The sequence below is a fragment of the Fundulus heteroclitus genome, unplaced genomic scaffold (assembly GCF_011125445.2).
Source record: "Fundulus heteroclitus isolate FHET01 unplaced genomic scaffold, MU-UCD_Fhet_4.1 scaffold_81, whole genome shotgun sequence".
In the NCBI taxonomy this organism is placed as follows: Eukaryota; Metazoa; Chordata; class Actinopteri; order Cyprinodontiformes; family Fundulidae; genus Fundulus; species Fundulus heteroclitus.
The window spans coordinates 1,151,706-1,167,109 of record NW_023397263.1 but is presented as its reverse complement, the minus strand read 5'-3'; the positions used below and the strand labels follow the sequence as shown (position 1 = coordinate 1,167,109).

Sequence of the window (15,404 nt, the reverse complement as noted above, 5' to 3'; positions counted from 1 at the left end):
CATAAAGAATCACCTTCTTCAAGCAGGTATTTCGTAGATGCACTTTTGATCCTAATGGCACACACTGACTTCTAGCGCTCATTAAAAAAAAAAATATATATATTTTTTTATTTTCAATTATGAATCGATTCTTACATTAATACCAAAAGATTGATTAATTATAACCATGTGCGGTGGTGCCTGCTGGAAAAGAAATGGCTCAACTAGTTAAGCTGATTAAACATTTTGGCATCCCTTCCCCCGATTCGTCCCGCTGACAAAAAGCGTGGTCGTTATAGGAATTTGTCACAAGAAATGTAGACAACAGGTACGCTTGAATGTAAAGCTCAAAAGTCCTCGGCTAGTCAGTGTGGTTCAGTCTGCACACAGCATGGCCAAGTATGTGGGAGCTGTAGTATTGTATCAGTAAAGCACACACGACAGCCAACTTTAGCTTAACAACCATTGTTGAAGCCAATTTGTACAAAAGTCAATATAAGAAAGGAAATTATGTGTGTATGCTGGGCGGGGATTCACTGGAAAGGTAAATCGGTTTTGACCGCTTGGGGGGGGGGAACGCTGTCAACCCACAACTGTCCGTTTGTATCGTTTTTTGTTTTGTAAGCAAGCAAGTTTGGGAATAAATGGGCTTTTTTAAATGCAAGAACAGTGTCTTGACATTTCCTATTTACCATCCCACCCCGCCTGGCAAATGCGTGTCAATCATAAGATTCCGGTTTAAAACACTCCAGTGGCTTTAAGCGTCCGCTTAGCCTCTACAACCGTGTTACTTTAGACATCAGCAGGAACAAAAAATTGCTGCAAGCTCCATCTAGTGGTCTGACGTTTGGATGCAATATGCGTCACAGGAGCCGTGTCACTCCAGTCCAGGAGGTGAATTTTTAATGTCATATTTTTAATAATGCATCAGCTTAGGATCAACATTTTTTATTTACGGTTTAATAAAGTAGCTTTGTACTGAATAGAAATTAGACCTGTATGTATTTGTGGTGTCCTTTTCTCTTTCTGGATCCGTTTGGCTTTTGTGCTGCGCAGCATCTTTGTGAAAACAGTCTTCACAACATTCAGGGAGTGGGTTTGGCCCTTAAAGTCGTCTTTTACTTCTATTTATTTATTTGCAGTTAAATGTTAATATGATAATAGTACATTCCAAAACTAGTCATAAAGTTCAGTGCAGTGGGTAGCGCTGTTGCCATGCAGCAAGAAGGTTCTGGGTTCAAATCCAACCATGGGTCTTTCCGCCCGCTGACAAGGGGGGACAAACGGGTCAGTTGTCCTGGGCCCAGGACAGAGGGGGGGCCCAAAACTGACACTCTGATCATTAAAATACAGGCAGAAGTAATTATCCAGAAAATATTTGTGTGAAAAATATTTAATGTTAGAGTAACTAAATATAGTTATATATCTGATTTGGTATATGTATAATATGTTTTCTTTAAATAAGGGACCATTATAACTCCCCCCACCCCAACATAAAATGGTTTGACCATTAGGACAACGGCTGGCTGCAGCTTTCAAAGTTCGTTTCGAGAAAAAAAAAAGTTTGTTTCGTTGCAAACATGTCTGGCTTTTACAAAACATTACTTGTGTCTCTGTACAGAAAAGAAAAAATAAGAGAAAAAGAGAAGACGAAACCAAAGGCTTGAGGATTTTTATGACCAAATATCTAAAACAAACTGAGGATGAGTCCGGAACGGAATTGTAGAGGGGTGTTGCACATTCAGAGCCAGGTAAGAAGCAATGCGTTTATCAATGTGATTTTAAAGTATAGCGTCCGCTAGCTAGTGTAAGGGGGAAAACATCTTTTCTTTTACAGAAATACTTGAGCTTAGCGAAAATGCAGAAAGCAGAGAGAGTGCAGAGGTCCAGGTGCAGGCTGAAAGACAGGGCGAAGCAGGAGAGCCAGCTGAGGCGGGGAGCTTGGTGGACAGAGAGAAAGGACAACATAGCAGTTCTCCCCTTGCAGCATGTGCTTCGGGTGGGGGGGCAGCATGCGTTTGAGGACGAGACAGAGAGAGCCATCCCTACCGATAAAAGAGACAGGGCAGGTGGAGGGGCTTGCTGCCCGATCGGAGAGTCTGAGCACAGTGGCTTAAAGACGGATCATAATTTTAATGTTCCCGCGTCATGGCCAACACAGATGACGGATTCTGATAGAGTGAATGTTGTGCGTTTTATGGCAACAAGGAAGCTTTTTTCAGAGATGGCAAGTGAACAGCAGATTCAGAGGGCAGAGAATTCCCAAAATATCTAGCATATTCTGCCTCCCACAATGGAAGGGAAAAAATTGTTAGGGACTGGCTAATATATAGCAGGTCAAAAAAATCTATATTTTGCCTGCCGTGCTTGCTTTTCTCTTATGAAGTAGAGAAAAGATCAACTAGTGCACTAAATTCAACAAATGGGATGAAAATATCCAACATTAAATACAGAAAGCTTTATGAAAGATTTCCAGGACATGAAAGAAACCATGCACACAAACATTGTTATTGGACATGGAAGAACCTACAGCATTCTGTCTTGCAGAGTTCTGGAATCGACAGCAAAGAACAAAAACTGATGGAGACAGAAATTGAAAAAAACAAATTACTACTACGCTATATTTGGCCTTTAGGAATCTGCCTTTCAGGGGCAGCACAAATACACTCGATGAACCAGACAATGGAAATTTTCTTGGTTTAACTGAGCTATTGGCAAAGTATGACAGCCTCCTAAATGACCATTAACAAAACATTAGAGAGCACCGTCAACAGGGAAAGAGAGTCCAAGCTCATTACCTTTCATCTGACAGCCAAAATTAATTTATTGAACTCTGTGCTCAGCGTGTCCTCAACACTATTCTGAAGGAAAGGCAAGAAACAACATTTTATTCCATAATATGTGATGCAACCCCAGATGTGTCAAACTTGGAGCAAAATGTTCTGTTGCTGAGGTACGTCAGCCAGACATCCCCTGAGGATGGGTGGGAAATAAATGAATGTTTCCTTGGATTTAAAGCATTTTCCAAAAAGACACGAGAAGAAATTGCTGCAATGATCCACCAATCATTATGTGAACATGACATAGATATAGCTGATTGCAGGGGGCAGTGTTATGATAACAGAGCTAATATGGCAGGAAAAGTGAAAGGAGTGCAGGCTCGCCTACTTAACAAAAATCCCCTGGCCACATACTCTCCATGTGCATCTCACACATTAAACCTAGTAGGTGCCCATGCAGCACGGGCCTGCCCAGAAATAGATATATTCTTTGGCTTCATCAATCAGCTGTACAAACTATTCAGTGGCAGCCCACATCAATGGGAAATCTTACAGAGGGTTTTAGGTTGTTCTCTACACAACTTGTCCGAAACACGATGAAGTGCCCGAATAGAAGCAGTGCGCCCTGTGGCAAAGCATTTGCCTGATGTGATCCAGGCATTAGACGTCCTCATCACAACAGGTAACCTTACCAGTGAGACCAAAGCTGAGGCACATGGCCTGAAGACTTACTTTCAGTCCTTTAATGCAGTTTTGCTCCTCACATTTTGGGTCAAAGTTTTGCTGTGCATAGAGGATAGAAACCTAACCAGTCAATCCTCAACCATCTCACTGGATGTGCAAGCTGCCAATGTGAAGGAACTGGGGGAGGAGATCGCCTGCATGCGTGCATCATGGGACAAATTTCTCACTGAAGCAACTGCAGTTGCCAACTCTATGGGCATCAAATCCCAGTTAGAAATGAGACAGAGAAAGAAAAAGATTTTCTTTGATGAGTCAGAAAAGCAGGAGACAGAGGAGCAAAGTACAGACACTTTATTTAGAGACAGAGTTTTTTATGTTGCAATGGACAGCATAATCTCTCAACTTAATTTACGGTTCATATCAATGGAAAGGATATGTGATGAATTTGGTGTTCTGTGGAAATTCAGAGATATGTAACCAGAAAGCATCGTTGCATCCTGCTCAAAGCTTTGAAAGAAATATAAGATTGACCTCACAGAGTCACTTAAAGACCAAGTTCAGCACAAAATTTATAGTGCTACTTTTGAAGATGGCCTTGGACCTCTGAACCTACTCAATGCAATCTACAAGATGGGACTACAAAGCATTTATGGAGACCTGTGTGTCCTGCTACGTATTTTCCTATCTCTACCTGTGACTGTGGCTGGAGGTGAGCGGGCCTTCAGTAAAATGAAGATAATAAAAACTACCTGCGCTCTAGGATGTCCCAGGAAAGGTTCAGTGGTCTGGCAATGCTGTCTATAGAGCATCAGCTTGCCAAGAAATTAGACTTTAAGGACATCATAAATGACTTTGCCACTAAAAAAGTTCGCTGTTTGGCATTTGGAAACCAAGTCTAACCACGTTTATGACGTGAAGTAATCTAAGACTTGTTTACATAAATCTAATCTACAGATATAAAAATATTTATGTAAAGAGTAGATTATTGAATAAAATAAAAGGCATTGGAGAATGAAGTATGCAGTAAAATTGACTTATTTTTGGTGTGTGTGTGTGTGTGTGTGTGTGTGTGTGTGTGTGCGCGCATGGTGGCGGCAGGTTTAGAGGGGGGGCCCAGAAAGACTGTGTTGTCCCGGGCCCTAGCAAAGCTGTCAGCTGGCCTGGATGTGAGTGTGAGCAAGAATGGTTGTTTGTCTCTGTGTTGCTCTCCGACAGACTGGCGACCTGTTCAGGGTGTATCCCGCCTCTTGCCTAGTGAACGCCGGAGATAGGCAGAATCAAATATAAAATTTGAATCGATAACCAGCCCCACTGAGTTCCAAAAAAACACAATGCTTTGGATGGATTTTTGCACATCTTTTATAAGCCCTACTTATTGTCATGATATCAGCACCATGCATGAACTAGTAAAAACTTTATAATTCATTCATAATTGTTATGAATTAGGAGCGAGCAAGAGACAAAACTGTGAGCCTGATTTGTTCAACTATATACATTTAATCCAGAATTGTTCATATTAAACATTTCAGGGTAAGATACTGCCTTGTAATCGAAACAAGTCAGTTGTGGCTCTTTTTTGTCCTTAATGCATGATAAACGCTATATGATGTATGGTGTGTTATAGAGGAATTAATGACATATCTACAAACTATGTATTAGCTATCTATAAAGGGAGCCTTATTGTAAAGTGGTAACAATATTTTTCAGGAATGTAGGGGCAAACCTAAAAATGCTTTTTTAAATGTACAATAACATTATGTGCACTGTAGGACTGACCCCAGTCTAACATTTATCTGATTTCAGTTGATTTGTTTCTAAATAAAACTTGTGTCTCTGTACAGATTTATTGATGGATTGCAAACATTGGGAGTTGCCAACGCCATTGAGAATCACCATGAGGCAATAAAACCAATTTTTGTTGGAGGACTTAAAATGGTGAGCCACCAGGACATGCAAAAACTCTTCAGCGTGCAACTCTCTCTGCCAGGGAGTAACAAGAGGAGGTTGGAGAACCAGACGACCATCTTCTGGAATGATTGGCTGTTAGAGGTGGATGGTATGTCATAACTACTGTATGATGCATTCAAAGAACTTAAAGGAGATATAATTAACTTGCCGATTTTAAAATGCAAACATTGCTGCTGTAAAATCACACAATTTTTACTTCAATGATATACAGTAGGTATATGATGTCGTATTCTGTTCTATTTCTGGTCTGCTTCTCTTACTGGCTAACATTTTGCATGCTGCTGCTCTTTTGCCAAAATAAAATTACAAAGGATGCACTCTGTTTTGGGAACTCTGATATGATTGGCTCAGGAACCAGACAGTAAACACGGACTACACGCTGAACCAAAGTAGTTACGTAACCTACCTCTAGATTTGTTTATTGGGAATGTTACTTCCATCCTGGGTGACAAATGACAATGATTTAGGCTGATTTTACTTTAAGTATCTTACTTAAAGCTCCTTTTAATTTTTGCACAGCACTGTCTTTGGGCCCTTGGCTATCAATCAGGTTGTGTTTTAGCAGTTTTGTTCTAACTACATTTTCACTCACTATTACTGCATTGTGTTGTTTGCAGTTTTAGTGCTGAATAAACAAAGATCTAAGGAAACAAAGTAATTGGATTGTTAATTTTACAACTTTTATTTGTAGTTATCTCTCAAATGTCTTCCAGAGGGAACGAGGCCAGTGACACTGGGGCAAATATTAACCTTTGCTTCAGGCATGGACAACATCCCACCGCTGGGCTTCAACACCTCTCCGACCATTGAGTTTTTGCACAACGAGGACGGGAACAACCGCATCTTCCCAGAGGCAAATACTTGTGGGGAGGTCCTGCGGCTGCCTATTCACCCTACCTATGCACTCTTTGTACAGTATATGGAGTCTGGAATATTGCAGTCCCCTACATTTGGATTAATCTAATAAGAAAATTTGCCATTTATACAGTTTGGTTGTTTTCATTCATGTGTAGTTTGGTTGTTTTCATTCATGTGTTCATTCATGTAGTTTGGTTGTTTTCATTCATGTGTTCATGTCTCTTTGAATTGTCAATTTCAAGTAAAACCATTGAAAAATTGTGAAAATTGTGTCTTTAAATATTCTTAATTTTTCCATGAAAGTGATTGAAATGTTTTAGCAAAGAATGGTGGGTTCTAGGTATGGATTGTTGAAAATCACTTTTTTTTCTTTAGGGAAATATATGGATTTTAAAAGTAAATACAGGAAGCACGGTGGTGCTCATTGAAGGTCAGCTTTGCAGCAAACTGAAGCGTTTGTGTCAAAGACTCTTATTTTGAAATATCCGTTGAACCGGAAGAAGTGTGTATGTGGTTTTATCATGACTGCACCGATCAGAAAGTGATGAACCAAGGCGTTTGTCAGAGCTAATTGGGAACAATGAGGGAGTTATTACTGTTCTGACATTAAAGATTAAAAAATAATGAAAAAACCAAAGGTAACCGCACAGGCTGACGGCAGCAGGAACCCACAGTGTAAAAGCAGTGCATGACGACGTCAGGTGACAAAACGGCCCAATAACGGGGAGCATGACAGGGAAGTCGACAGGTTGCAACAACAGAGAAGACGACAGGTTGCAACAGCAGAGGAGATGACAGGTTGTAAGAGCAGAGGAGACGACGGGAAAAAAGACAGCAAACCGAGATCCCGTGATTACAGGTTCAACAACATGGTCAAACAACATAAAGGGAGGAAGAAATGCCATGCACTTGATCCCTCATGTAGACACAATACATATGCTCACAGCATATGGACACAACATATGCAGCTTCCATTACATAAGCAGGATACATACACACCTTACATAGACACATACATGGACACATGAACACGTCAGAAGACGCATAAACTTAATTTATGCAGCTTCCATTACATAAGCAGGATACATACACACCTTACATAGACACATAAATGGACACATGAACACGTCAGAAGACGCATAAACATATTGGCACTAATGGAACCCCATAGTGGACGACTGTCACCTCAGGACACTCCCTTCTCATCTTTTTTAAGATTGGCTCTAAGTGAGCCCATGTTGCAGTAGCATCATGTCTGAGACAAGATGATATGGTGATATGCAGAACTTGTGGCTGAGTGCCGGAGGAATGGCTGGAAGGCCCACTGCGAGCCTATTGTATTGGGCTGCAGGGGCTTCGCAGGCAGATCTCTACATCGTGTCCTTGGACTCCTAGGGATTTGTGGTCTGCAGAGGCGAAGAGCCACCAAGAACATCTTGGAAGCAGCTGAAAGGGCTTCACGGTGGCTCTGGTTGAGGAGGGGGGAGGCGTGGCGTAGTGCGCTACCTGGACACAAGTTGGGGAATTGATCACCCCCGGCTGGGTCGCCCGAGTGAGGGTGTATGACTAAGACCCGAAACACCCAGTGATCTCGGGAGAGTCACTGAAGATGTGTCCAGGTTGCACCATTAGGTGTATTATATTTCTGGTGCAAAAGCATTATACTCTTCCACGACTCAAATACCTCACACCCGTGTGCATGGAGATTTGTTGGTGGCCCCCAGAATAGTGTGTATCCTTCACTTCTCTACTGTATTTACAACTGTAGTTCTCACTGTAGTCAATATGAATGACTGTTTCATTATTTTACATGTTCTTCTTCAGTGTGTTAATTTTTTTCAAATTGGTGTCCTATATTGTAGATATGGATTTTAAAGCTGGATAGGTCTTGACAGACGAGCTCAACCAACTTCTCATTGCTACCACACCTTTTGTCAAGGACTGTGGACCTCATCTGATACAGAGCCATCTTTATTTTTTCTTTTAATTGGAGTGGTCCTAGTCATCCATTCCTCCCAATTCACTATATTCTGCTTTGTGGAGGGATCAAGATTTGTATCAAATGTTTTGTCCTTGCAGGTCATGCACTGCCCATACATACACAGTTTGTTGCTTTGATCACAGACAGTACTAGCAACTACATCTGCATGAGATGATGTGGTAATGATGCCAAGCTGGGGAAGCCTCTTGATTTTAAAGCTGAAATTTTCATGCACTTTGCAGGCACAAGTTTCTCTTTGGGAAGCCTTTGGTGTTGTGATCCAAAAAGGACGCAGTTTACAAAACTGTGAGAATGAGATCTTCTGGTCTGGATATTCAAAGAGAAATTTTTGATGGAGATGGGCCGTTGTGTTTGTAAGGGCCCTTTTCCTATATATCTGTCCCTTTTTGCGAATCTCACCCGATTTTCCATTGATCAAAGTGGTGTTATCATCACAGTGAAGAAACCTCTTGACCATGGTTTCAGTTTGCTTTCTTGCATTGTTTTGTAAGGGCACTCTTTTTTTAACTTTCTGCTTTACCACTGTCACTGTTTGCTGCTCCCTCCTTTTGTTTCCGTTCATTTCATATACTCAAATCACTGACAACTGTAGTCCGGCCAGTATATTGTCATTTAAAAAGTGAAGTTGCAGCCCTCAACTGATGTTTATGTTGTGTTTTGTCATGTTGTGTTTTGGCCTGATGCGCCACCCTCCACCTATCTACTTATCACAAAGTCAGTAGTGTTTCGGCATCCGGGTTGGCAGCCTCGAGTCTGGGGGGAGGGGGAGGGGATACACCGCTCTACAGTAATTTGAAAGTGATTGCAGTTCCAGTTTTGCCCACAATCTTACCTATGGTTCCTTTAAGGCAGGGATGTCAAAGTCAAATACACCGAGGGCCAAAAAAACAAATTTGCTACAAGCCGAGGGCCGGACTGGTTAAATGTTTATTAAAACATATTGAAATGAACATAGCCTATTGAACCAAGACCTAACACATTATTTAAAACTAATTAAACTTTTATATTATATTAATAAACTTAATATTAAGATAAATACATAAATGAAAGTGCATGCATTATAAACTGAAAATGCATTACTGTACTGCTCTATGATCCTACCGATCACTGCTTTCAAAAAGTAAAATAAGGGGGAAAAAATAAAAAAATAAAAATCAGTTGTATTCTCTCTCATGGCTCTTATCTGCAATTTTCCCTGAGTCCATTCAACTGAAAATGGACTCGGGGTACAACATAAAATACAAAAATGTATGGGACACAGACAAAACAATACTGCCTTCAAAGAAAAAAATCATGTCTTGTACACAAAAAAAAAAAAATTAAAATTTTGTGATGAATCACGGCAGCGGACCCAGAATTCAGCCAGACCAGCAGAGGTTCTTTAAAAAAGGAATTTATTAAACAAAAAGCAGTGCAACACCAAAAAGGACTGAAGTATCAAAAAGACTACAGAAAAACATTCAGAACTTCATGGGAACAGAAACTACTCAGGTACTCTGGAGGGAAAAACAGGATCAAAAATCCAAAACCAGACATGAGATCGGGATTTGCCTCACCCATAAACATGAAAAGACGACCTGGCCCTGAACAAAGGAGTGAAGCAGGAATAAATTGGGGGGTGAGCAGGTGAACAGAGTAGAAACTAATTACAGAAAACAGGTGGAACTAATCAAAGGAAGGGAAGTGATTAATAGATGAACCAAACTGATTGGCTGGTGACTAAACAAGGAAGTGACAGGCAAACAGATAGGTGGTGAGGTGAGCTGACAGAATGCTGGCAGGTGAACTGATTAAAGGCTGGTGACATAAGTGATCTGAGCAGGCCAGAAGAGCTCATAACATAAAACAAAGTACAAAATCAAACCACCACAAAACCCAAACTAATCCATAAACCAAAACTAAGACAGAACCTGAACCTAAGACAGAATCAGTTAAATAAGTACAAAACTAAAACACAACAAAACAAATATTGTAACAAGTTTAACTGATTAAAAACTAAAAAATATGTCACTGCTTTGTGATGCTCACTTGTCTGAGGCTGAGCCTGATACTTGGTGGTGTCTCATCTTTTGTACCAGTTCATCAATATTTGGGGTTAGGCTCTGAGCTGAGGAAATCCTCAAGATTGAGTGAAGATGATTATGAGTAAGACGGCTCCTGTGTGATGTTTTGTTTAGCTTCATTAAAGAGAATAGTTGTTCACACAGGTATGTGCTGCCAAACATGGAGAGCGTCCGAGCAGCTTGGATGCGCAACTGGGGCATTGTGTCAGGGATGAAACGTGCAAACTCAGCAGCACCCACTCTCTCATATTTTTCCTTCAGTGTGTCATTGCACTGGAGCTCAATTAACTCCATTTGTAGATTTGGTGGTGCGCTTTCTACATCAACTGCAAAAGGATTGCTGAGCAGTTGAAACCTGCTTTTTTGGGCTTCAAAATCAGCAAATCGTCGTTGGAAGTCGGCGGCAAGTAGGTTGAGTTTATCAGCAAACTGTACACTCGGGAACACAGCGGTGGAAAGCTTCTCTTTTATGGTCTGGCAGCTGGAAAAGTGGCTTAAGTTTTCTTTCCTCATCTGCATCTCCCACAGACTCAGCTTGGTTTTAAAGGCCTTCACTGTACTGTACCTATCAGAGATGACACGTCCCCGTCCCTGCAGCTGCAGATTCATCACATTCAGATGGCTCGTGATGTCACAGAGAAATGCCATTTCACACAGGAAAGTTTCATCTCGGAGCTCTGTTGTGTCTTTCCCCTTGCTTTCCATGAACAGACAGATCTCCTCGCGCAGCTCGAAGCATCTTTGCAGCACCTTTCCCTGGCTTAGCCATCGCACCTCTGTGTGATACAGTAAATCACCATACTCTGTCTCTAACTCGCCCAGAAATGCCTTGAACTGGCGGTGATTTAAACCTTTGGCTCTGATGATGTTAACTGCTCGGGTTATGGTGGTCATTACATGTTCCATTTTTAAGGCTTTGCCACACAATGACTCCTGGTGTATGATGCAGTGATAAGCTGTCAGCTCATCTGCGACATTTTCCTCCCGCATCCTCGCACGGATCCTTGCCACCAATCCACTCCTGTGCCCACACATTGCGGGTGCTTCGTCTGTGGTTAATCCCACAAGTTTTTCCCAAGGCAGCCCCATCTCATTTACACATCTGGATACCTCTTCATACAAATCCTGTCCTGTAGTTGTGCCATGCATAGGATGTAATGCCAAAAACTCTTCGGTTATGCTCAGGCTGGAATCTACTCCACGGATGAAAACTGACAGCTGGACAATGTCAGATGTGTCCGTGCTCTCATCTACAGCAAGAGAATATGCAATTAAATGTTTTCCCTTTCTCACAAGTTGTTCTTTTATATTGGTGGAAAGCTGGTCTACACGTTCAGCAACGGTGTTTCTGCTCAAGCTCACGTTTGAAAATAGTTGTCTTTTGTCTGGGCACACTGCATCACAAACTTTAAGCATACAGTTTTTGATAAACTCTCCTTCTGTAAAGGGCCGGGCTGATTTTGCGACCTCTTTTGCCACAATAAAGCTAGCCTTGACAGCAGCCTCGCTTTGTGATTTGGCAAATGTGAACATAGCCTGCCTGGACTTAAGGCCTCGTTTTAATTCTTCCACCTTCTGTAGCCTTTGTTCCGTGTTCATATTCTTGTCTTTGTCTGTGTGTTTCTGAGAAGTTTGATAGTGCCTTCTTAGATTATATTCTTTCATTACAGCCAAACTTTCTCTACACAGAAGACACACAGGTTTGCCTTTTACCTCCGTGAACATGTAGTCTGCCTCCCACCTTGCTTGAAACCCTCTATTCTCAGCATCCACCTTGCGTTTAGCCATTTTTAAGGAGGGGGGTACCTGAAAGTTGATCTCTGCTCTGACTGCTGATGAACAATGAAGCCGCTTGTTGGCGCTGCTGTGGCTTCGCGGGCTACCGTTGCATTGTGGGGAATGTAGTGTTGGTGCGTGTGTTGCACGCACCAACACTACATTCCCAGGGGAAAATAGGGAAAAGCAGGGGGAAATATGATTGTGTTTTTCTTTTCTTTTAATTTTTTGCTGTGCTTTGCATATTTGGATTGTTTTGTTTTTTGATTTTCCTCCTTTAACAATCCAAGCTGGGCTGAAGCCGGTTGTCTAAGGAGGCGGAGCGCATTTGCGCTCCGCAAATGCTGCGCGCAGGTGTCAGCAGAGGCTGATTGAAGCCAAAATAAAAGGAGCCTGAATGGAAGGAGGGACGGAGCTGATCCTGGAGGTGACAGAGACAGACACGCTGCTGAGCGAGGGGCAGGTGGGATCCGCACGCCAAGCACAGAATACCGGGAGGTGAACAGACGTCCCAGTCAGGGCAGAGGTCTGCGCCTGTAAGTAGCGCTCCGTCTCGATTAGAGAGTAGGAAATACGTCTTTCAAAGGAGTCTTGGTGCGGGGATGCTGCCGTTTTCCTGTTTTCTTTTATCTAGATCGGTCTGAAAAGCGGCGTGGCACGCAGAAGAGTGGAACAGGGCTGGAGCGTCGCAGAATCCGCTGCGGCTCGGCAGGAGGGTGCGCTGTAGACGGATCGCCTCCTCTAGAAGCAATATAATAAGTGTAGCCCAACTTTTGGCCTCAAATTGGTGACTTTTAAGGACAATTGTTGAATCTTGGACTTCTAAAAAAAGGGGAACGGGATGTTTTATCGTGCCACTATCACGGCGGCTTTTGTTGAAATAAAACATCTTGGATTTGATTTTTTTGCTGTTTGGGTTTTTGAGTTGCTTGCTCCACCTTGTCAAAGACTGAGTGTGGGGCCATATTAGACAACCGACTTCAGCCCAGTGATCTTGGATTGTTAAAGACGGGGGGGAAGCAAAAACAATCCAAACATGCAAAGCACAAGTCAGACCTCTGCCCTGACTGGGACGTCTGTTCACCTCCCGGTATTCTGTGCTTGGCGTGCGGATCCCACCTGCCCCTCGCTCAGCAGCGTGTCTGTCTCTGTCACCTGCAGGATCAGCTCCGTCCCTCCTTCCATCCAGGCTCCTTTTATTTTGGCTTCAATCAGCCTCTGCTGACACCTGTGCGCTGCAACTGCGCTCCACCTCCTTAGACAACCGACTTCAGCCCAGCTTGGATTGTTAAAGGGGGGAGCAAAAAACAAACAATCCAAACATGCAAAGCACAAAAAAAAAAAAAAGAAAAAAAAGAAATGCGTGTACGCACCAACACTACATTCCCCACAATGCAATTCCGCGAAGTCACAGCAGCGCGCACAGGCGGCTGTGGGCCGGTTCTAATGGTAATTAAATATCATCCAGGGGGCCATAGATAAACAGCCCGCGGGCCGGATTCGGCCCGCGGGCCTTGACTTTGACATATGTGCTTTAAGGCCTTAGGTTTTGGCCTAAAGTAAATTGCACACTGATTTTCTAAAACTACTCGTTGACTGCAAACACCACCTAAACCATTTAATCCTTATCCATCACCTCTCTCTTTCCTTCCTTCTGTATTCCTCTAAAAGTTCTGGGTTGGTGTATATCTTTTCTCTGTGCTTCCTCAAACTTTCCTTTTTTGCAGCTTTCTTTTGTGCACTTTTTGCCAACCTGGTCAATGTGAATGCAATCATGGAAAGAAAAACACAGATAAGGGACATCATAGTAATCAATCTTTAAATTGTGAACATGCACTTTCCATGACTCAAAAATTTGACATTTTAAGTCTATGGCAGTAATCTACACGTGATGTAGGCCACTCATTACTATGATATGACACTAGCAACTTTCATGAGATTCAAAGGGGGGAAAAGGGTAACAGGGTCTCTGATACAATGTATCTACTTCATTAAGTACAGTGTAACAACCTAAAAAACTTTTATGATATTGATCTTATTAATATCCCTCCAAAACATTGAGGTTGTCTCTTATTAAAAAGTAATTAATGTCATGAACGACATTGAAAAATGCAAATTCCTTTAATATTTTCATTACCGAAATTGAAATTATCATCACCGAAATTGGCTTTAACTATTGTGGTAATGATAAAGTGCAGTGCGGTAATGAGATGACCTAATACAAAAATGCTAATTTTAGATTTAGCTAGCATGACCTAGCTAAAAAATGACCTCCATGACATTGTGTGTGTTTTTTTTTTATCTTATTACTAAACAAATTTAAATTAAGAAAATAGTTTTTTATCACAAAACTAATTTCGGTAATGAGCGTTGTGTTTAGACCGTTTTGAGACAAATCATGGAATTTCAACACAAAGACAAAAGGAGACATGCTTATCTTGACGCCATCTTTGATCTTCTGTTATTACTGATGCATGATGGGAAATTCCATTTCATGTTGAAATTCCTATAGGTTTTTATTGCAGTGCTCAAAAGTATTGCGGTAATGAAAACTATGACTGACGACAAAACATTTTTTTTTTTTAAATATGACCATTATAATGTTAATATTATTGAAACACACATTTTGATGAAGCACTGGACTTAAAACAATATATGTATAACTTTATTCTACTTAAAAGTAAAAGATAACGGTTTTGTTAATGATCAAACACTTGGGATTTGCGCCGGGACACTTTGCGGTAATGATAATTCACTCATAAAATGCATAAAAAATACAAAATAACAATAAAAAATGGAGAAATTGCCTTGTGTGCAAGATAGAGCACATGTACCTAAATAGTGTAATCAGTGGGTTTTATGGCATATTTGACCATCAAATCCTTAGTACCATAAGATTTTGGGGTTTCGCGAGAATCACCCACATGCCCATGTAGGATTTATTATAGTGTAGGCCTAGATATGTAGGGGAGGTAGACCTTTGAGGACAGCCTACAGTATTTCTCAGATTTCTATTATTCTGTATAACTATAGGCCTATGATATTCCAGGCTTAAGGGTAGGGCATATATTTTATTTATTTTTTTAATCCACTCTCTTCCATTACATATATTTCAGACAGTTAGATGTGCTCTACAAGCCAATGAGGCAAGTGTATGTGAAGTGGAGTCATCGGATGATGGAGAGGCTTGCTATGAAGCCAACATCTCAACGAATGCTGAGCCTGATGTGTCTTTTACCATACCATACCATACCAACTTTATTTATGAAGCACTTTATACACCGACAGGACCAA

The 15,404-nt window shown here is 41.5% G+C and overlaps 1 protein-coding gene and 1 long non-coding RNA gene across 2 annotated transcripts; one reads left to right on the top strand and one right to left on the bottom strand.

Annotated features, from left to right (window-relative positions):
* Positions 1-1,507: 1,507 nt before the first annotated feature.
* Positions 1,508-6,408, top strand: LOC118562140. Its single transcript, XR_004930464.1, has 3 exons — positions 1,508-1,730; positions 5,285-5,499; positions 6,125-6,408. It is a non-coding gene; the product is annotated as an uncharacterized LOC118562140 (long non-coding RNA).
* A 3,867-nt stretch (positions 6,409-10,275) lies between these two features.
* LOC118562178 (general transcription factor II-I repeat domain-containing protein 2-like) lies at positions 10,276-12,397 on the bottom strand. The gene has a single exon (XM_036134433.1). The coding sequence runs from the start codon at positions 12,120-12,122 to the stop codon at positions 10,296-10,298; it is 1,827 nt and encodes a 608-aa protein (XP_035990326.1). The 5' UTR covers positions 12,123-12,397; the 3' UTR covers positions 10,276-10,295.
* Positions 12,398-15,404: the final 3,007 nt, after the last annotated feature.

Coding starts and splice junctions, on each gene's coding strand:
- LOC118562178 (XM_036134433.1), bottom strand. CDS start 12,122: ATGGCTAAACGCAAGGTGGATGCTGAGAATAGAGGGTTTCAAGCAAGG.